Source organism: Melanotaenia boesemani, chromosome 23, assembly GCF_017639745.1.
Source record: "Melanotaenia boesemani isolate fMelBoe1 chromosome 23, fMelBoe1.pri, whole genome shotgun sequence".
In the NCBI taxonomy this organism is placed as follows: domain Eukaryota; kingdom Metazoa; phylum Chordata; class Actinopteri; order Atheriniformes; family Melanotaeniidae; genus Melanotaenia; species Melanotaenia boesemani.
In genome coordinates this window covers 9,996,510-10,018,794 of record NC_055704.1, presented here as the reverse complement: position 1 = coordinate 10,018,794, position 22,285 = coordinate 9,996,510, and the positions used below count along the sequence as shown (strand labels likewise).

Genomic DNA, 22,285 nt, shown 5'->3' with positions numbered 1-22,285 from the left:
GCTTTGTTCAGCAATGTTAGACAAGTCAAGCTGGGAGAGAGAAAACAAAAGAAAATGGCAAGTCACTGTATGAAAACAATGAAATTTAAGTATCGGGTATGGGCTCAGGTATTTAGTAAAACGTGATTGATACTCAACTTTGATTTCCACTAGTTTATCTTGATCTCTTTATGTTTGTTTAGCCATTTTGCAGAACTGATACATTATATTATCCATCACATCTGTAACGTGTTCAAACATGCACCACAGATGAGTGATTCACGAATTAAACGGTGTTATTTGCCTTTCATTGCAGTTAATGACATTCCACACATCTTGCTCACCGCTTTTTACCATGTGTAATGTTAGGTTTACTCATGTTGACCGTACACAGACTCAGACATGCGTGTCAAATTACCCATCATCCTCTGTGACATTAAAACTGAGCATTTCTAAAACAGGGATTTTCCAGTATATCTGAGGTGAAGGGTTGCTTTGAGACTGACATACAGGCACAGCAGCACAGGTATTGTTTCCATTGTTTCCTTTATCAGGCTCCATCAAGACACACCTTCTTTTCAAATCCTCATCATCTTCATTGTGTCCATTGTATCACAGCAACAAGAAAATAGATCTCCAATACTACATTATGTAATTTAACACTGTGGTGTGGTTTATCCTCTTCTATAAAAGACTAAACTGAGATAAGAAAATGATTAAATAATTCTGGATGAGAATTTTAGATGGTTATAAGAGGAAAAAATTTTGTTTGAAATTAGAAAAGGTTTTATTTTAATGATGGACTTGAGTGATAACTGAGCATCATTTTGTACTAAATCAAGTAAAAAGAACCATTTTGAGAGTGGGGTAACAGTTTTTAGCAACTAAACAGCCCTTGTATAGTCTTTCAGGTCCTAAATTTTGCAAAGAAATTCTTCTCTTTCTTTCCTTTGTTATTGGCATTGCACATGCAGGCATGGTTTTTGGAGTATAATGGTTGTCATCTAACAATCCGTGGTATTTAGCATGCATGTATGTCGTGCATGGCCAGACCTATCTTCACAGTACAATCTTGAAATGGTGTCGAGCAGGAAGGTGTTTTGGTTGGCAAATAAGCAAGAATGTCTCTATAAATTATGTAAACATGTCTATAAAACTATTCAGGAAAAGGTCAGTATGCATGAACCAGGTCTTCATCAGAATCTTTGATGTCGCCGCTAAGAAGTTGTGAAATTTGGTCAAAATTTAGCATGAAATTCAAATTCAAGCAGAGGATTGTCTGATAGTTATCAAGACATTTCACTCTGAATTAAGCTGTTTAACCGGGAGGAGATGTGTTTTCATTGCCAGAACCACAAGCTCCAAACTGGCTAAAAAATGTCATTGCACAGCAGAAACTTTATCTCAGTTGTGATGGGAATGTGCGAAGGTGATCTGAGACACATGTAGGATTAGATTTTTTGGTCATTATGAGTACATTTCCAGACATTAAAGCCTACATATTTTCAGAAAGTGTCAGTTTGTGTAATTTGAGCAACCTTCAGGACTTCTTTGTCACTTTCCTGTAGGAGGAGTGTCAGACAGCTTGAGGGGCTTTTAGTCACAAAGCTGTCAGATATGACGGATGGTGAATTATTCTGTTGCTTCATATCTGCCTCAGTGAGCCTCTGTGAGCCTCATTATCCTTCATTACTGTGGTTGTGTTTTCTTTTGCTTTCATTGGCTGGCCTTGTGTTTACCATGTTTAGTCTTTTGTGGCTTTTCAGACAGTTTAATCATCTCATTAGATAAATAAATGAGGCTGTCTGTGACATTAAAGTTAAAGCTGTGGGACTTTGGGGAATCGGTTCAGAGTTGCATAGAGCGTGTCACCTTATTTTTGCTTATAAATATAATGTTATATATAATATAGATACATTTTTGAGCTGATGGTCTTCTGTGAGTGAGTCTGTTCAACATTTAACTGCCCAAAAGTGTCTGCTTTAGGCAATGTTATGTGAATATATGAGAAAAAAAACACCTTTAATTGGTTGATTGTTAATGAGACATAACAAGATATGTAAACATATTCATATGTCAGCTGCATATAATTTGTTAACCAAAATCTTAAGGAAATAATGACTGAATACATGAGTTTTGATGAGTGAATTTTTAAACCTAAAATGTCAAATATTTTCTTGTTGCAGCTCAACAATCCAGATTTACTAGGATATTAGACACTGAAGACATAGTTCTACAATTCTGTGGCAGTTTCTTGATTAAACAGTGGAGGATTAATCAGAAATGTTATCAAGGATAACTGTTTATAAAGAAAGACAGTTTGTAGTTTAACTTTCCAACACAGTCTTTATTTTCTTCTGCGGCCTTCCTCCAAGGTCAGAACCATGAAGTTTCATAATCTCAGCCCACATGTCCTCACTCTGCACACACACACACCTCTGAATTTTTGTTGCTCAATACTTGTGTTAACAAATGCGTCCTGTGCAAACTCCTGTGACTAAGTCTGACGGATAAACTTGAACTCTTATAGTTGATATTTTTGTGTGTTGTGCTATCGGTACAATAGCCATTCAAACATTTTCAGTTAGTGAGAAAGCAGGCAGCTTCAACAGCAGCTACAGTGTGGAAAGACGAGTCAGATGTTCTTTAAAGCCACTTTCAGAGCAGCAGAGTTAACGTGACTGAGTTTAAACATGTTACTGTGGTCAGTAGTTCCTCAGTCGTTCCTCTGTTTGCATTATTACTATCATCTTTTCTTTCATTTCCATCTCATCCCTTCTCATTGTTTTTCTTCCTTCCTCATCTTGCCACACATTGTCCTCCTTCTCCTCCCTAGTTTTTCTGTTCCTCTTTTTTTTCACTGATCTTGCTTTACTTCTCCACCACATCATCTTCATCTTCCCTTACTTTGTTTGGAAAGGCCACCCAGAAATACCCCAACAGACTTACTGTGGTCTCCTCACAGGCTCCTGCAAACCAGTACAATGCCACTGTGGTCCAGTTTGGTTCATATCCTTGTGTTGAACGTAGTCTCTTGTCGCCATGTGGTCCAGCTAGTTTAGTCTCCAGGTTTTGTCAGTTTTCAGACCCAAAAGCAGAATTTTCTTCCTTCTTCCTGTTCATTTGAAGTTGGAGGCCACACAGATATACAGTAAGCTAATGTTCTATTTTAAGAGAATCTCTTTTTCAAAGATTTCTTAAAAAAAAACTAGTTCAAACATTTATCAAGTTTGGTCATGTCTATTTTATTTCCACTCTTTCTCATATTAAAACTGAAAGAAGAGAGAAAGAGGAGACAAAGATAGTTTCCTGGTTAGGTTTAGGCAGTCATGGTTAGGTTAAGAAAAAGATTAGTCAGGTTTAAGATAAAGTGTTCATGATGCAAAGTTTTTTTTTCTTAAATGTTTGTTGCTCATTATCATTTAATGCAAGAATGAGAAGCAAGTATTATAAATGTTTGAATTGTGCAGCAATGTTAGAAAAGACGACTTGTTTTGTATTTATGTGATTTCTGTGTTATTTGTTTTGTTGTGTGGCTGCATATCAAACAGTATGAGATATGTTAGGAGGTTTGAAATGCCTGTAGAGTCCCAGAATAAAAATGCATTGATGTAGATGTGCATGTGTCCCTTTTTAACAACTCTGTACTGTGTGTATAGGAGTGTCCATTAACTCAGGAATGTCCCCTGCAGAAGTGTTTGAGTGTGTGTGTTTCTATTAGCTGAGGAATGTCCGTACCAGAGGAAAGGTGTGAGCACTTTGCAGCACATTTATGCCACATACACAAATGCATGTGGACCCATTAATGCCAGAATGCCAAGAGGAAAGGTGTGGCCGAGATCAACTTCCCCTTGTGGACTCAACAGGAAGTAGCACGGTGGGGGATGGGGGAGAGGAGGCCAGAGAGGGTAAGGGAAAAAATAATAAAGTAATTTTATAAGCAGGTGAATCGAAGAAGGGTACTTTCTAAAAACGTCAGGAAGGAAAAATGCTCTCGGATCAAGGCTTGTTTCAGTAGAGATGATATTTACTGCCCTTGTTGATAGCTTTGAAATGCATTTAAACTTGGAGTCTTTAAGTCAGTGATTGTCTGAAAGTGTTGCAAGAAAGGAGAAATCTGCCTATAAGTAAGGAAAAAAGTTAAATATTTGAAAAAAATGTTGCATATTAAGTAGTAAAATAGATCCAGAATGGTTAAGCAGCCATTATATTTACAGAAATTTATTTTTGTGGTAATTTCTCCTATTTATTTTTAGAATAAATTATTAGAATTTGTTGCTTGTCTTGTGTATAATAAACAAAATATTTAGAGGTTTTTAGGTTGGATATTTCTCTCATTTTCCCTAAACTTTGTAGATTAAAACGTAAACTGATCTGGAGCTTTTTTCCAGTGTTTCTGCTGTGTAGATTAAACGTCTTAGGAAAGCTGGGAGAAGACCTCTGTGGTATAAACTCCCACATTTGTTCATTTCAGTCTCACAGAACTTAGTATGGGACTACCACAGGGTGACGTAAACAAAGGACAAAAATAATGAAAAGTCTTCATGCCCTTTAAAACACTACTTAGAAACAGTTAGCACAGCTAAATGACTGTGTTTAGTCTGCCTCTTACAGCCACACAAACACAGTTTTAGGGTGTAGTTGTCCCAGCACACACACTTCCAGGGTGATGTCATCTGTGTACAGACAGAGGATGCCACTCAAGCGTGACAGTGCTAAACAAAGACAAGAATGCTGCAGGTGTGTGTGATAAAAGGTTAAAAAAAGAAAGTCCTGTGTTGCTCTAAGACAAAACCTAAACTATCTAGGGGGAATTTCTTTTATCTGTAGCTGAAGAGTCATTGACATGGAGATAAAATCTGATGATTCCCCTCCTTTATCTGTCTTGTCATTTCTGCTTCTGCTTTTTCTGATGTTGCCTGGTAACTGATGTCATAGCAGACTTCTGCTTTTAATGTCCTCTCTGCAACAAGTAAAGCATGAGGATATTTGATTACTCTTTTAAAACTTGCATTGAGGAAAATACTGCTGTCATAACATGGTGATATAAAAGCCCCTTTTGTTTTTCTTCCTTATCAGTAACCTCGACTCAGAAAGTGCAGTTTGTCCAGTATTAGTGTCTGCAGCTATTAGGTGATAACATGATCCTGCATCATCATGCATGATATCTTTGTTCCAGTGGTTTTATAGTTTGTTTTAAAGAAATATTTTGATTTATCCACATCTCTTCTGTTGTTTTCACCCCTTTGGTTTAACTAAATCCCCATTCACTCCTGGGATTCACAAGGATGTTAGTTTGACACCACATATTAATACCTCCCCTCCTTATTAGCACTTCAGGTGGCCTCCCATCCCAAAAAAAAAGAACTAAACAAAATGTAAATGCGCATGGAGGTAGCATAACTGCTAATTTGCATCTGTTGCCCTACAAGAGATGGATGTTATTTACAACAATCTTAAAAAACACAACATAAATGCATAAAATGACATAATGTAAATCTATTTCCTAGAGAAACCCTTTACTGCACATTGCCAGTTATAAAGTGCATAAAACCAGTCAATAAAACAAATGATCAGAATGCAGTAGTGCAGATTATAGTGCATTACTCATACAGTTACAGATTACACATGACTGGTTGAACTTTAAAGTTTTCATAAATTTATATCATTGACTGCAAGTACATAATGGAGGCACCTTCAGCAAAGGATGTTCTAATGCCTGACGCTTTGAAGGCTAAATATAGCTGTTTTTATGACCTTTATGCTTTTTGAAAGACAACATTGACTCTAAAATAGAGTAGAATAGAAAATCGTCAAACCTGGAGCTCCCAGCCTACATGTTCTCTGTGGTTTAAGTAGATGTGGAGGAAATGGTTTCTGTAAAGGGCAGAAACCAGACCCGTCAGTATTAATCATTTTCTAATCTGCTAACTTGATGATACACGTTGCGTAGCAGAATTTCTGACATTAAAGATGTTATGAAATATTGACGTCTGCGTCATTGTTTGTCACCTGAAGCTATGATTGGTTACTTCCAGGCAGGTAATGTTCTGTTTTTCTGGCGCTGCAGTCATGTTGAAAGCACCTGAATGAGATGTGTAATGCTGAGTAAAGAAGACGTCAGCAGAATCTAATCAGTTATTATTGTTTTTACCTGATGAATATTATAAAGATAAGGAGAAAGGTGGCTCTGGATTCTTCTTTGTGGCTTTATAATGTAACTGTAGGCCTTTATTAAAGCCAAAATATCATATTAGTTTTTTTCTGTTTGTCCAGTTTTGATCCTCCAGCTTCAGTTGGAGGATTTGTTGTGCTCTTAAATAAGACCGTGACCTCATTGTGTTGTAGCTCCTCTGTGCTCTGCTTCTCCTGTTTGTTTGGATTTGGTCGCTGTCACCCTCCCAGTTCTCCTCAGTCGTGGATGCTACGCTGCTCACAAACTACATCATGAGTATCATTTGTATACCTCCTCGATATCATAGTTGCAAACTGTGTTTATAGCTGCTGACATAAATAATTATGCAAAAGCACAAACATCTCAGTCAGAAGTGGAAGGATTCTTTCCCCTTCATGTTGAGATGTCAGATAATCTGCTTTACCTGTCGCATCCTGGCGATAAGCTTTGACTCGTTTGACCTGGCAACTGCTTAAAATCCAAGACTAATTGTGGAAAAAAAAAAGCCCTCAGGTCGAAGTCAGGGTCACAACACAGTTTAACAGAAATATTTAGAAATAAATTCAGGAATCTGTAAACTTGAGAATTAGGTCTGTCACGACTTTTTCTGTGGGTGTGCTTGTGGCTGATTGCATCTGTACGGGTGAATATCCTTGTGTTCATCCTCCCTTTAATCCTGATGAGTCAGTGTCTGTCTGTAAGACTGACAGGTCACCATTAGCAACCTGTCAAGAAGTGACAACAGGTTGGAAAAAACCATTACACAGTCTATTAATGAGTGGGCAGAGAAAAATGAAGCCACTAATAAAGTGTAATGATCATCATAAACTGATCTCTAGTAGGGCTGCAGCAAATAGTTATTTAGGTGGTTGAACATTTTATTTATTCCTATCCGATTACTAGATTAAATAAATATTCTTGTCTTATTAAAGAGTAATAATGACTGTTCTAAAGAGAAATAAGACAGGGATTTTAAATTGAGCTAACAAATTTAATTGCTGAAATAAGGATAAAGTACCTCTTTTGGTAATATTTTATTAGAAATTTGGGCACTTCTTGTCCAAAACAATAAAACACAAGATGCTTCTTTTTTTTTTTAGGGGGGGGCATAAATGAAAGAGTCGCTATACCGCCCAGCTTAAGCTTCAGCTAATGTGTTTTTGATCAGCCTCCGTCACAACTAACAATCATTTACATGTAAATGCTACAAAGACACGTGACCTTGTGTTGGTTCTGCTGTGAGGACTGGATCTATATAAACTAAGATCCATTAATGGTCAACTAATGCGACTCAACAAACACTCAACAGCATCTTTAGGAAGATTTGTCCAGCTCTTTGGCTCAACCAAGTACTGAAGAAGCTGTGTGCACTTATACCCAAGATGATATTGTGTTATGAAATCGTTATCTTGTATTTAAACAAAATGACTTTAAGAAAAAAAAAAAAATTATATGCACTGCCTCTAGCACTACATGACAGCACCTGGGTCCAACTGGACTCAAAGCAGTCTATCACTTAATTATGACGTCCCATCTTCTTTGAATTCATGCTTGTGTTGTTCTTATTCTCAAATGTAAGTCGTTTTGGATAAAAGCATCTGCTAAATGACTGTAGAATAGAATAGAATCTTTAAATAATTTATTTATTTATTTTTTGGAAGGGTACCAAATTAAACATAATTTTTGTCCTTTTTTTTCCAATTTTATTAATCTTTTTCTCTCGTTTCCTCCATCGTACCGCCAAATTGAAGCTGCTGAAATGCAGCACATTGTATGGAAGTAATAACTGTTTGAATGAAACAGTGACCGCTGAGAAAGAAATATGTTAGCATTAAGGTAAATAATTTGTATGGTTACTTAGGCTCCACCTTTAGTGCTCAGTGAGCTGACCTTTTATAATATGAAAATACTGCAGACATATGGTAAATTCTGATTCCCATGTAAACTCTAGTGGTCACATTAGAGGTGGGCAATATATTGATATTTTCAAGGGAATATCGTTTATATATGCAAGTTTACTTGATTATTAACTAAAATTCTAAATAGGTTATCAAAGATTAGCCTTGCTGGTATAGAAGAAAAGCTAAATATACTGTTAAAAACCTTTACATTTATGTTTTTTATGTGTTTGTGTAGTTTTTTTCAAATTTAATCATTGAAGATGTATATTTATGATATCCTCAGTAATGGTGCATAATCTAGCTCAATGTATTTATCCATTCTCTTATTAATTGATCAGTCAATAGTTTGGGAAAGACAATGTTATTTATCTCTAAAAATAATATTTTTAATTGCTTGTTCAATCTAAACAAGACATTTAGTTGGAGTAGTACACATTCACTGGATCTGACTCCCAGACTGGCATTCCTGGTTTTTCTCTGCTGTAAACCTCTTAGATCTGCAGTATGTGTGTGTGTGTTTCTTTCTGTAGTGCTTGCGCTTGCTGTGTTGGCACCTTGTTTCTTCCTTCAGCATTGTGTGTTTTCCATATAAGGGTGTGTGAGCCTTGGAAGCCTCCCTGGATTCTGCAGTGTGTGTGTGGTTTTTAATAGATGCAGTGGAGAGCTGCACCATGCCCATGTAAGCACAGAATACACAGGGGAAGCCTAAAGAGTTTGCTGTGGGATTCACACACTGAAGATGTTCAAGTTTTTTAGAAGCTTAAAAACATTAAAGCATTGGAAAAAAAAAACCAGCAGCAGCCAAACCCGTGTTGATCTACAAACTACACACACAATGAATGAAGGAATGAACATAAATGAGAGAAAATATAGATAAATATTATAAAATGTCTTTTAGTTCGTGTTTTTGTATTTATGTCTTTATATGTTTCTGTATTTATTTTTAAGTAATATATTTATATGATTTTTTGTAGCCTTTTTGTTTATGTTTAAATTAACATTTTGCATTAATTTATCATTTTTAAAAATATTTTTCATTTATTTATTTTCACTTTATTTAATTCATTAATTTTTGTGGCACTTTTATTGCTCCATGCAGAACAAGCCACAACTACGTTAGAGAGAAATGTTAAACTGATCATCTCTATTTGTATATAAGACGAGATAAAATTAAGATAATTTGAAATTTGCTCATTTTACTCTTTATCATATCTTAAACTCTTTTATGTTCTCACCCAATTGGGAATTATCAGTGTGGAAGCTGTACAAAGTGTCACAATGCTGTTAAAACTAAATATTTCCCATAAAGAACCTGTTTGACCACTTGTATGGTTTATGACTCTGTAACGACCAGAGTTAAAACAAGTAATAAGCAAAAATAAATGTGCTGTACTGATACAGATGACACGTTTGAATCTGTTTTGATGAAATGAGTCATTTCATTTGGAGCAAACAAGTCTCGATGCCACTGAGTGGTGGAGATCACTGTTACAAAAACCAATCAAATAATCTGATTTCAGCATTTTTACTCTGTGATTTAAACTTTTAATTTTGAAGTAATTGTGTGATGGTTAGTTACCGAACTGAGCCAAAATCAAATCGTCGGATTTGAGTCGAGATATTAAACATGTGATTTACACCCCTGCCATCTCTCCCTGCCCTATTTTTACTAGACTGAAGCTGGTCTTTCCATGATTCTTGTTTTCTTTGCTAAATTAAATGTAGTAGTTTGCATGTTTTGTGTTATAATTTTAATCAAAAAAGGATCACTTGTTGGAGTTGAATGGAAGAATGCGAGTCACGCATGTGATTCTGCTGGTGATAAAACTGTATATAATAAAAACTTTTTAACAGGCTCTGAGGTCAGTGGACTGCACTTTTACAACTGCTTATGCAACCACTTTACTGTTTCATGTGACCTGAATTATAGTTTGTGGATTTTCAGTCATGTCAGAATTATTGCTTCGCTGTTGTGAAGCTAATTCATTTTTCTGGAGGGTTCTGACGTGTCATCAGTCCACAGCGAGCTCATGAGTCTAGTTTTCAGGGATCATATCTGTTAAAGCCCACATGCAGGTGTTTGTCTCTGTCTTGCACACGTGTGTGTGTGTGTGTCTGTCTGTCATCTTTTTCTATAGCTTTTCCTACCAGCCGGCCTCAGTTTTGACCCCCTGCCCTCTCTGGCCAGCTCCACCCTCCTCGGTTATTTATGCCCAACCACAGCGGACTGCTGACTCTGGCTCTCTTTCGTTCTTTTTGTAGCGACGGCTTTTGTCTAGCTAACTTAACACACAGTATGCCACAAATTCCACAAGCAGTTTAAATCTGTTGTGCCTACTCTCCAAGTCCACGTGGCCAAACTTAAGACTTTTTTAGTCTTCATTTGTTTTGATTGTGTTTCTCGTGGCATTGGTGCTCTCTCCTGCAGGACCTTGTTGTCTAAAATTAGTAGTTGGTGTCTTAGCATGGGACTGAGGCTGATTCAGATGGTATTTTTGTCATGTGCTGGCCCTCCAGCAGCAAGGCCTCTTCACAAGTTTTTATCTGAGGGTGATATCATTCAGGAAAATACTGGGCTTAATCAGAGTGAATGCACTCTTTTATAAAAGTTGCAGTCCTATGCAAAAATGCATAAACGTGACCTTAAATGTTCTGTCCTCCTGGTCACGTGAGTGGGCTGGGCCACATGAAAACAACTTTAATGCTTATTGTATGTTACACATGTACATACAGCAAGCTGTTATTCTGCTTCCTCACAGCCATGTTGCATTTTTCCACCTGAAAAGTAAAGAATCAGCAACTTTCCACCTTCTAAAAAAGGTTTGGATTCATACAGATTTGGAAGTTTTTGCCTCAGACACGGTGGATTACCCCTTAGATTTAGATTAGGAGGAACATTTTCCTCATCCTGCTTCTATTGTCCAAACAGACTGTGTTGTTTTGGGTTTCATGCCTGACTCGTGTCTTATCATGTCATGTTTCTCTCTTTGTGGAAGGATGTGGAGAAGGAGAGAGAGTTGCGGACAGAGTTCAGCCAGAAGGAAATCAGGCTGAAGATCGAGCAGTACAACTCGTTGACCAAAGACCACCTTAAAATGACACTGGTGAGTGGAACGCAGACACACACTCAAACACACACATACAGGTTCAACTAGAAAATCCCTTAGGTTTTTGTATCTTCACCAGAATTTGCAAGTATTCATTAATTCTGCTGTTAAACTGCTGTTTCACACCCACTTCATGCAATAAAAACACCTGATTTTGTCTCTGTAACTTATGTTTCTACATCAGCGCCGCCTCCCTCCTGCTCTCAGCATTCCTGAGAAGTCACATCAGAGCTCTGTGATGATATTCCTGCTATTGTTCTCCCCCAGCGTGTTTTCCTTGGCAGCGTTAGAGCTGTTTGAAGTTGTTCAATGTAACACAGGGTGAAATGAATTTTAAAAAAAAAAGTGCTCCAGGGAAATTATTCCAGCTTACACTGCACCACTGTTATCATCATTAGTTTAAGTTTTTTATTTACAGTCACATATTATAACTCTAGCAGAGAAGTTTTGGTTATTTTTTACTAGAAATCTTAATACAAATAATTCTTTATGAGCTCCCTGCTCCAGTTCAAATTGCATTTTGTTCAACAAAGTCGTCGATTGATCAGTAAATCGTTTGCAGACATCAGAGCTGATTGAATCACTGTGAAGATTACACTTCTCTTTGTTGATCAACCCCCGTTTTTATTTAGTCTTCCTTTTTATTTTCTCTTCTGTCTTTTTATCATTTTATCTGTGATGGCTCAAATGTCTTATTTCAAACTTTCATGCTGATATTGTTGGTCTTTTTTCTTTTTTAACCTTGTTGGTCTTTTTTTTTTTTAAGTCTTTTTTTCCACATAAACTTGCATGCACACTCCTCAAGGCCCCGTATGGAGTAATGAGATTAGGATGCTTTTCCTCTGTCTGCAGCCATCTGTCCTGCAGGACACACTGGACTGGCTGGGTGAACTGATCTCTCATGTGTAGCTTTTAAAGCACTGACTTCACAGCCTCTATGGAAACTTCATTACTCATTTTGATTTGATTCACTTTCATTTTATCTGGAGTTCTTCACTGATGCACCAGATCTTTTTTTTTTATTTAGTCTGATTCTGCTGATTCAAGCACATGGCTCATATTAGCTGTTATGGTTGTTTTTCTGTTTATAGTTCCTTATTTTTAAGCAGATGTTTTGACATGATATTGTAACTGTGTCTCCTCAGGGGCCTACGGGTGTGTACACTGGTTTCATTAAGGTCCAAATGGATCTGAGGAGGCCGGTGACGGTGCACGGTCAAAAAGGAACAGGAGGAACCGTGATTGGAGATGCCTTCTATCTGCCCCAAGGAGTCACCAAAACACTCCACATCAGCTCCAATAACACAGTCAGACAGGTGGCTGACACCCCCTCCACACACACAGAGAGAGAGAGAGAGAGAGAGAGAGAGAAAGAGAGAGAGACACACACACACACTGAAAACTTAATTGGGATCTGATGACATACTGGATGAAGTCAGGGTTCAGAGAAGGTTGATGGGGAAGTTTTATGACATGTCTGTTGAAATACTGGGGGCTTCATGTAGAGTGGAGAAAAATATTATTAAAGTAAAACTATTTCCATCTTCATTGCCATTTAATTTACGTTAGATACTAAAAATAAATAATATTACTAACAGTATTAGTCACACTGTTCTGAAGTAATCTGATACTACAGCTCTAAATTGTTGCTAAGTAAATAAAAATGAATGTAACCACTTTATATATTTTACTGTTGAGTATCGGTCGGTGGAAGCCCCTAAACACCTCTAGTTTTAGGTTACTCTTGTTAAAAGATATGATTAAATTTGACCAAATGACCCACAATATCAGTCCAGGACACTTCAGTCCAGGTTCTCTCATTAACAGACTGATGAAGCAAGTGATGGATTTTAAATCACTTTAAGTCAGGAATCTTAAACTCCAGTCCTCCAGTAAAGCAGTTCTCTCCCTGCTTTAACATCTGACTTGGAGTTTCTGAGCATTATAATAATGATTAATTTGGAAAAACGTAGCTAGAAAATTCAGTTAAACCTATAAATGAACACAAACAAAAGAAAACAGGCAAAGTTCTCGTGTAAAATATAAAATAAAATACTTTAAATTCTGCTATAATAGTGGATTTAGTCACTAATAATAATATAACAGAAAAAGATCTAACTGTAGCTGGACGTCAGAAATAGGTAAACATGAATAAGTAGTGGCTTATTGGCTCGAGGTTTGACTGTTGCTTCATTCATCACTGACAGACAGTTTTGTTCTTGTTTCATCAGGTCATCGTCGCCCTCCTGAACAAGTACACAGTCATGGACAACCCGGCCAAATACGCCCTGTACAAGCGCAGCCACAGGGAGGAGCAAGGTAAGAGAGTTTGTTTGAGACCGTGAACGCGACAGCCGTGGAGACAGCATTTCATGCCTTTCATGCCAAGCTCAGTATGAGATGCTTTGGCTCTGACACAGTAATGATGTCCTCTGTGTCTGTGTGGAGGCCTCGCCCTCATGCCGGATGCCACGGTTCTCTCCCACAGACATCAGCTCGCCAGGGATACCCGGGAACACATGCGGCGTATAGATACAGCACGCATACACAGTGCTTGAATCTGCAGCTGTTGCAGGGGTTGTCTGGTGTCACGTATTATCTTTCAGGCTGTTTAACATCTCCAAGTGAGGAGGAGACCATTCATCAGCTTCCAACAAGAATTTAAGCTTTAAAAATAAACCTGAAGTGGATGTCATTCCTGGTTTTGGTTTACATTAATTACTGGAGATGTACTGCCTGCTAGTAAAAGACAGAAGTCTGACAACAGCTGTACGTAGATATTTAATGGCCCCTTTTGGTTTTTTTAAAGGGGAAATAAAGTGTCTGATTCAAGAATAAATGTAGATGCCTTGAGAAGGACCTATAGGAGACTTTATCCCTAATTTAAGTAAATATTTTTAATAATTTGAGAAATTGAACAACAATATGGCTTTTAAATGTTCATAATTTCTCTGGGAAATATCTTGATGAAAACATAATTGTGACTTTCTAAAAACTAAATATAAGAATTCTGGCAAAGATGTGGATGTAAAGACATCATTTTGTAATCTTCATTTAGATTCATCCTGGCCTCAGAAATCCACTGCTGCCTGTGTTTAGATGTAAATAGATTCACCACATCTCTGGTTACCCTACCACTCATCCTCTGCCAGCTCTGTTTATATGAACACACACACATGCCTGCGTGTATGTGGTGTGATGATGCACACGCTCTACAGACTAACTGAATTTGTGTGTGTGTTGCAGAGTACGTGTGTAAGCTGGCAGATGGCGAGCAGCCTCTGTTTCTTCGTCTGGTGGCGGGACCCGACCTGGAAACGCTCAGCTTCGTACTGAGGGAACAGACCGGAGAAGTCATGGTAACACAACCTATCTGCCTCTTTTTCTTAACTTTTGTTCTTTTCTATCTTTAGTCTTGTTTTTTCTCCACTTCGACTTTCCTCATTGGATTTGCACTTTTTTTTGTTTTCCATTACCTGTTTATTTTAAATCCAGTGTTAATTGTCTTCTCATCTTCTTTCCTTTCTTCTTTTATTTTCTTTTTAGGTATTTTTTTCCTGACATGCTAAATACAAAAATGTTTTTAGTTGTTCTTATTTACATTCTTCTATTTTATTCTTCCTCCTCTTTTTTGCTTCTTCTTTAGTTGCCTTTTTCTTTTTTAGTTTCCACATCTTTCAGGCTTCCTGGCTTTGTTTTCTAGCTCTTCCATCCATACACATGAAGAACCCAACAAAATATCTCTTTATTATTTAAAGTCTTCCTGCTAATCTCTTTTTATTTATATTTTCCCCCCAGTGGGATGCTTTCTCCATCCCCGAGCTGCGTAACTTCCTGCAGATCCTTGACAAAGAGGAAAAGGAGCAGAAGGAGGCGGTGATTCGCCGCTATGAAGCCTACAGGCATAGACTCCAGGAGGCATTACTGGAGGTCAGAGTGCCTTCTCTGAGGATTTAACCTCCATGAAACATGACTGCTGCTCCCCAGAGGGGTGAACAGAGGAGAAATCCAGTGTACATTTTGTTGGAGGGAGGGATGTGAGGAGATGCAGCACCAGGGAAACGGGATGAAACTGATGGAGAGATAATAAGAGGACAAAAAAATGAAGACAACACATGAAGGACAAGCAGATAAAGGATAAATGGACGGCTTTTCAAGACCTTAAACAGCTGCCTGCTCGGCCCAGTCGGCCGGAGGACACCACAGATTTACTCAACTGTGCCATATTCATTCATCCTCTCAGCTGTTCTCCGTCCATCCCTCTCTTCTTCTCTCATTCTGTCCTGCTGTCACAAAATTTATGTAGTTCATTTGATTCCTCTTTGTACCCCTCTTTGTTTTTATTCTTCAAACAAAGACTCGAGGCCATATGTTGGGTTATTTTTTATTTAATTTGTTTTGTTTTAAAGGTCTGTACATATTTTTCTTAATTTATATGGGTGAAGCTTTTTTTGTTTTTCTTTCTAAAACAAAGTCTTATTTTCATTTATAATATAGAGGCAGAAACAATATGAATTTTGACACAGTAACAGAGTAGTTTGTTCAGGCTGTAACTAGATATATAGACATAGATGATAAGAACAACAGACGCCAGTTTAAACTAAGTTGAGCTGATTTTAATCACCAACAGGCCAAGAACAGCATGCTGACAGTTCACTGATGCAAATGGGATATATTTCTGAAAGGAGGAGGGTGTAGGTTCAAGAAAGGTATGGAGTCCCAAGTGTGCCGAACAAAATTAGCACATTATTTTACAATGATATGGTTATTTTCATCATATTTAATAACATTAGTTTTATGGCTTTTATTAAGAAAATAAGCAGTTAAAATCACAACCAGATCTGATGTAGAAACTGATGCATTTTTCCAAAACAAAAATAACTTAATTGCATTTACATTGTTTTTATTGTTCTGATACAAAGATCTTTGCATATTGTCACTTTCTTAAATTAATGGCTTAATGAGTTTTTTTTGTTTTTTTCAAAATATATATTTTTTTGTTTTCAATATTTGGTTTAGTTTTTGTGTTTTGAGGAAAAAAACATGAAAAAAATTATATAGGCCATTATATTTTTTGTTTGTTTTTCTTTCTTTTTTTTAAACAGATGTTATTTATTTTTTTCTTCCCCATTCTCAAATTTATGCAACTTACTTTTTTTTTTAAGTATAAAATTTGCCTGCGGACACACCAGCATATTGGGCATTATTTTTTTATCACAAAGCAATTAATTCGAGATTTTAAAGAAAAGAAAGTCCGATTTTTTTTCATATCCAGAATCTGTTACAGAATTCCACTTCATATGGTAATGTTTCCTCATACATTTTTAATGTCTTCTTGATTTTAAATTTTATTTACAGAAGTTTTAGATATACTGATTAGAGACAAGCTAACATACATTTAATTTGTTTTAACGTATAATTTAATACATATTTTAGCTCTTGCTAATTGTGGCACATTTTAGGCTCCATAGTTGTTAGTTAACTGAAAGTTGCTGACTAAGGTACAGAGAAACCAAACAAGTCAAATTTCAGGTTTAAAGTGACTGAAAACAGACTCTTAATTGTGGGTACGGACACATAATCAAAGGTTTTAGAAGGTTTTAAGCCCACGAAGTAGCCTAGTTTTGGCTGTGGTCTGTAAACATATTGTTCTGCAGAGTGAAGACAAGCGTGAGAGTATTAAAGAGCTGGTGGGATGGAAAGCCATTGTATTTTAACACCACCAGCAGAGTTTGATGAAGCATGAACTGAACAGACTGACGTAGGTTGAGTGGACAGGAATGCTTAACTCTGACCCATCAAAGTCGGAGGAAGGAGCACTGGGATGTGATTGAAAGTTTCTGGAAGTTGACTGAGCTGTTAAGAGGAAGTAGAAGAGAAACATTAGATGTAGAAAGGAAGAAAACAACAAGAAGAAGAGAGGTTTTTGTTTTTGGAAAACATGAGAAAGATTGTCCTACGACTGTGGCCTTGAGGACAATAATGAGATTTTCCTCTGAGCACAAGTCACTCTAACTGCATGTTTGCTTTTTTGTATTTATGGAAGCTCTTAAAATCCATATCTGAGAGAAAAGAAGGTCTGTAAGTGCTGATAGCTGCAGAGAACAGGAGGAAAATGGCTTCCCCTGTCTGTTAGTCTTGTCTGTCTGCAGCCATTCATTTGAGATGCATGTTTCTTATCTCAAGTTCAACGTGCAGCCTTGACCTCTTTGTCAACCCAAGTTTGTATTTTCTTCCCTTGTTGATGATGATGAGGGGGGGTTACAAAGAGAAACAAGGCAAGACAGATAGAAAGGTAAAGCCAGAAGAAAGATATATTCCTTTTTATATGTCGCTTCTTTAAATATATATATAAATTACGCAGTTTACTGCTTATAAAGAGACTAAAGAAGGGTTTTTTTTTTAGCTTTTTTTTTTCTTGGCTTTTTGTTCCAGCATTTATTCAGATATTTCAGGAAGACAATCATTTGAATAAACCAAACTGTTGGATTAATCATTTTTTGTGCAGTGCAGTCCAATGTCATGGAGGCTGAATGATGTTAAACTGACAGCGCTGCAGGAGCCCTGTGCAATGTCGCCATCTAGTGGTCAGAACTACAACTGTTCTCTCATTTCTGTGTCAAACCTACATTGATTATTTCATAGATTTATTTCACTTTATTGTTTGTTATAACCAAAGATATTTTTGTGGTATTGCCTGGAGCAAAGTTATACTAGAGGCCTCTTCCCACTGCTGGGAAAAACATATAATGTTTAGAGATTTATTTAAAAGGGGTGTTTAACCTGCTTTATTCTTTTATCAAACACTGGGGTTTTTTTATGGAAGCAAAAAAGCCAAAGGGGGAAAAAATTAATCTTACAAGCTGCTGAACACAAATAGTACATTTTAGGCTACACAAGTTTTAAACAAAATCATTGAATTACATCATGTGCCAACACTAGAGCATAAAAGATTTGATATGTAACCCTCTACATGTTAATTCTTTTTTAAGAAATCACAGGTCACCAGACTTTATCATTCAGCCTTTGAATATTTTACTGCTGTATTCACATAAATTATAATTATCCTGAAGTTAGTTTGATTTGTCCAGAACTTATTTGAAGTTTTGGATTTAGAATTTTGTTTTATATATATATATATATATATATGTATATGTGAGATATTTTCATAATACACTTAAAAACATAAAAACTTATAAATGAAACTTTCAGTTGCTTGTTGGATTAAAACTTCAAACTCTTTTGGCCCTTTTTTGTCTTCATACATTATATTATAATCAAAGTGATGCGTAAGTCTGCATGAGAACTGTTCAAGCTATCTTCAAGCCATGTTGTTGGTATTGTTGTGCATCTTATAAACAACTCTAGCTGTTGGAACACATCAAGCTAGACTGGTTTCATCACATTTATTTTGGGCACTTTATCGTTGAATTCAGGGAAGACAACTTTTTTTTTTCCTTCTGTTTAGTCTGCAGCACCACCTAACATAACACTATAATCCTATTTGGGACGCTCCACTTGTGTTTATGTTGTTTTATTATAGCTAACAGATGTACAATGTGACAGAAGTTGGTCATTTCATCCATCTATATCCATGTTTTTGTGCATGTTTGCCTGATACATGCTCACAATGTATGCTGACATCTGAGCTGCTCAGAGCTAATTCATGCTTTATAGTAAAGAAATATTGTGAGAATTAATTCTATTTTTCAAATGGAAATCACGCTTTTAGATCAGTTTATTTGGTATGAAAAGCTTTTGGGCTGGTTGTGCTCATGTATTGAGAGCTGTTTCCTAACAGGTTCATTCTTTACTTAACACTTCCAAAGATGCTGATGGTTTTGTGTGATTTTTATAGCGTTTTATTTCATTTTCTTAGCACCAATACCTTGTTAAAAAGATTTTAAAATGAGCCGAAGCTGATTTGTAGATTATTTTATTTCTGAAGGTCCAAATTTAAGCCAGAATTTGAGAAAGCATCCAAATTTAATTCACCAACCTGTCCTCTCAGAAGCCATACTTACACTAAAAGCTTGAAGTCGGCCTGAAACGTTGTGCTTTCTGGCCCCTGTAGTGCCTTTTAAAAAGATGCAGACAGAAATCCAACCTGGACGAGAGACTGAAGGTTTGATCTGATCTCTGTGTGGGGGAACAGTTCCCTGAGACGGGTTTATTTTTCCAGGTGTCTTTTTGGTTTCTCTTTAAATTCATTACCAAATGTGGCTTTTCCTCCATTGAGGCGGGCTTCTACTATTAAAGTGAAATTAAAAGGAAAAAAAGATTTCTCTTGGTGTGTTTTCATGTTTCCTCTATATTGTGAATTAATTAAGGTGAGTCAAAAATCTGCTCCTCGTGCTTTGAATTAAGACGCTGGTTGTTTTTATAAAAATCAGTGTTTATTAATCTGCATTAATCCATCAATGTTATGCTGTTTTTCTGGGATGAGGTGGTAGGCAGCAGCCTGAGCAGAGATCCTTGAACTTTCTTCTCCCAAAACCACAACTTCCAGTTCATCAGGTGGGAACACAAAGACCGTCCCAGAGCTGGCTAAAGGAAATAGTCTTTCTAGCCAATCCTGAGAAAGAGAAATCTCTTTTTGAAACATCCCCTCTCACCTGAGCCAGACACCCTTTTCAGGAAGCTCATTTTAACCACTTGTAATTGAGATTTGATTCTTTTGGTCTTTACCCACACCCCATGACGACTGGTAAAGCCCCAATCTGCTTGTCAGCCTGCTCCATTCTTCCCAAACTTGTAAAAGAGGACGTGATATACATGAAATCCACCCATTTGAGGCACTTCCATCCACCCATTTGGAAGTGCTAATATCCATCCCAGCTGCTTATCAACTGACCCTAAAATGCTCCAATGCCTGCTGAAGGCTTCTGCTCAAGGAGCCAAAAGGACCACATCATCCATAAAAATATGCAATCCTAAGCCAAGCAAATAGGAAACCCTCTGGTATTAGCTGTGCGCAGATGAACACTACTGATGTCTAAAACCCACCAGAAGTTGGTTCAATGTGCTGCCAGCAGTGTCAACTAAGTTCTAGTTTAATAGACTATAGCAAAGGGCCCGATGTCTGAAGCCCCTTGCACCCAGTGAGAAACAAAAATGAAAGTCCAGAAAATACATGAAAACTTTTGATTAGCACATTATTTCCTTCTAAATATGGACGTACAGATCATTTACAGAAATAAAATGAGTAAACAGTGCAACATTTAACTTATTTACTGTGAGGAAATTTGTCCTCTGTTTTGTGTTTATAGGTTTAAAATGCTACAAAAAAACGATGGCCATGTTGAAATAAATATTTTCTGAACCATTTCTGGACACGAATGTAAGCAACTCCCATGTTTTCATTTTTTTTTATTAATAACTGTCAGGATGATTTATTGTGTTTTTACTGCTCAGCAATGTGTTACTGCTGTCAGTGTGTTGGAGGGTCTGTTGTTTGGACCAGATGCAGCAGCTCCTCCTCCCGTCCCTTGTTTGACCCCATCTCAAATGATCCTACAGACAAAAAGTGGGACCCCCTCCTCCTCCTGGCTGCAGTCTCACAGCCAAATGTTGGACTCTGACACATGTGAAGCTGAGAAAACCCAAACCAACAGTGCTTTCAGAGTAAATGTCCCACAGTCTTGGAAAAGGTTTTGAGTAAGACACTTTTTTTTTCTACCGTATTTTAATTCTGATGTATTAAAAATGATGGATTAAACATTAAAGTGCATACAGGTAAGACACACAACAAAGCCAAAACATTTCTATAATTACAAAAAACATGAATAAATATTAGACTGTGTAACAAAGAATTTCCATTAATAATGTAAAATGATGGACAGTTTGAAATACAAATTAGATCAAAATATAGCCATCAGTACTGTACAATGCAAATTTTTATAATTAAAGGAACGTATTTAAAAAGCTGAAATTAATAATAAATATTAAACAAAAATATTTGGGTGCTAACATCTCACAATCCACAGTAGAGTGTCAACCTCTGAAAAAAGTCTTCAAACGTATAAATGAAATATTGAACTTTTCTCAGCTGTACTATTAACCCTTGTGAACCTTATCAAAAACATTGTATAGCACTTTTCACGCAGGCTAAAACTATTCAAAATTTTTCACTTTAGTAAAATAGCTGATGTAACAGTGGCCCTGATGTGCAAAACACAACAACAAAGGAAAATTGATTAAATTATACTTTTTAAGAGAAGAGGGGAATTGGATAAAACCCAAGTCTATTGAATCACGCCTATGTCATTGACCAATTATGGCACTTTATTATCTAGATACAAAGCTGTGTTAGTTTTTTTTCCTTTCTTAAACACACACACACACACACACACACATATATATATATATATATATATATATATATATCACAGATGCAACTAAAGAAAAGGGAACAAATGATTCTCTGATGTTGTCTGTGTCAACATAACACTGATTCATCCTTTTGGTTTGGTGATATTTTTATGCTTAAATGAATTATGGGTCAGTGTTAAGTCACTTTACAAACAAACATGAAAAAAATCAAACACTGAGACTGGTAAAGAACAAAGAGTAGACTAACAATGAGTGAAAAAGCAGTTAATGTCCAAAGAAACACTGAAAGATCTTTAGAAAGCCTGGAGAACTTTTGTTTAGGGCCATTTTAAAAGATCACAAGAAAGTCTTGCTTGGAAATAAAATGAAAAAAATAAGGGCTTCATCAAGATTTTTGCACTGCACTGTAGTCCAATTTTGTTAAAGTGAAATTAAATGGGAAATTGGCTAAAAAACACAATGTATAATAATAATAATAATAATAATAATAATAATAATAATAATAATTCATTTTAAGGACGGACTTTTAGGGAAATTAGTGAAAATGTCGGTGAAAATTGCATAGATGGAAATTTATGCCTTGGTATAACCTCCAGTTTTCATTCAGGCAGGTAGAGTAGGTACTCCTTTTACAACATTGTTTGGAACTACAGGACCCAACACCCTTGCTGAATATCCTTACGACTCCTTTGACTTTATTTCCATAAAAAAAATAATAAAAAATAAAACATTAATAATAATAATAAATAATAATAATAATAATAATAATAATAATAATAATAATAATAAAC

At 36.5% G+C, this 22,285-nt stretch overlaps 1 protein-coding gene across 3 annotated transcripts in view; it reads left to right on the top strand.

The window, feature by feature from the left end:
• rassf3 (Ras association domain family member 3) overlaps positions 1 to 16,208 on the top strand; it is a 66,077-nt gene extending 49,869 nt beyond the window's left edge. The window contains exons 4-8 of one of the 3 annotated variants that reach the window (XM_041976986.1): positions 11,052 to 11,159; positions 12,308 to 12,478; positions 13,394 to 13,481; positions 14,409 to 14,521; positions 14,961 to 16,208. In XM_041976986.1, the coding sequence (XP_041832920.1) occupies positions 11,052 to 11,159; positions 12,308 to 12,478; positions 13,394 to 13,481; positions 14,409 to 14,521; positions 14,961 to 15,119 (639 nt within the window). In that variant the 3' untranslated portion in view covers positions 15,120 to 16,208. The remainder of the gene's footprint in view (positions 1 to 11,051; positions 11,160 to 12,307; positions 12,479 to 13,393; positions 13,482 to 14,408; positions 14,522 to 14,960) is intronic. The other 2 variants (XM_041976987.1, XM_041976988.1) reach the window with 2 other exon arrangements.
• Positions 16,209 to 22,285: the final 6,077 nt, after the last annotated feature.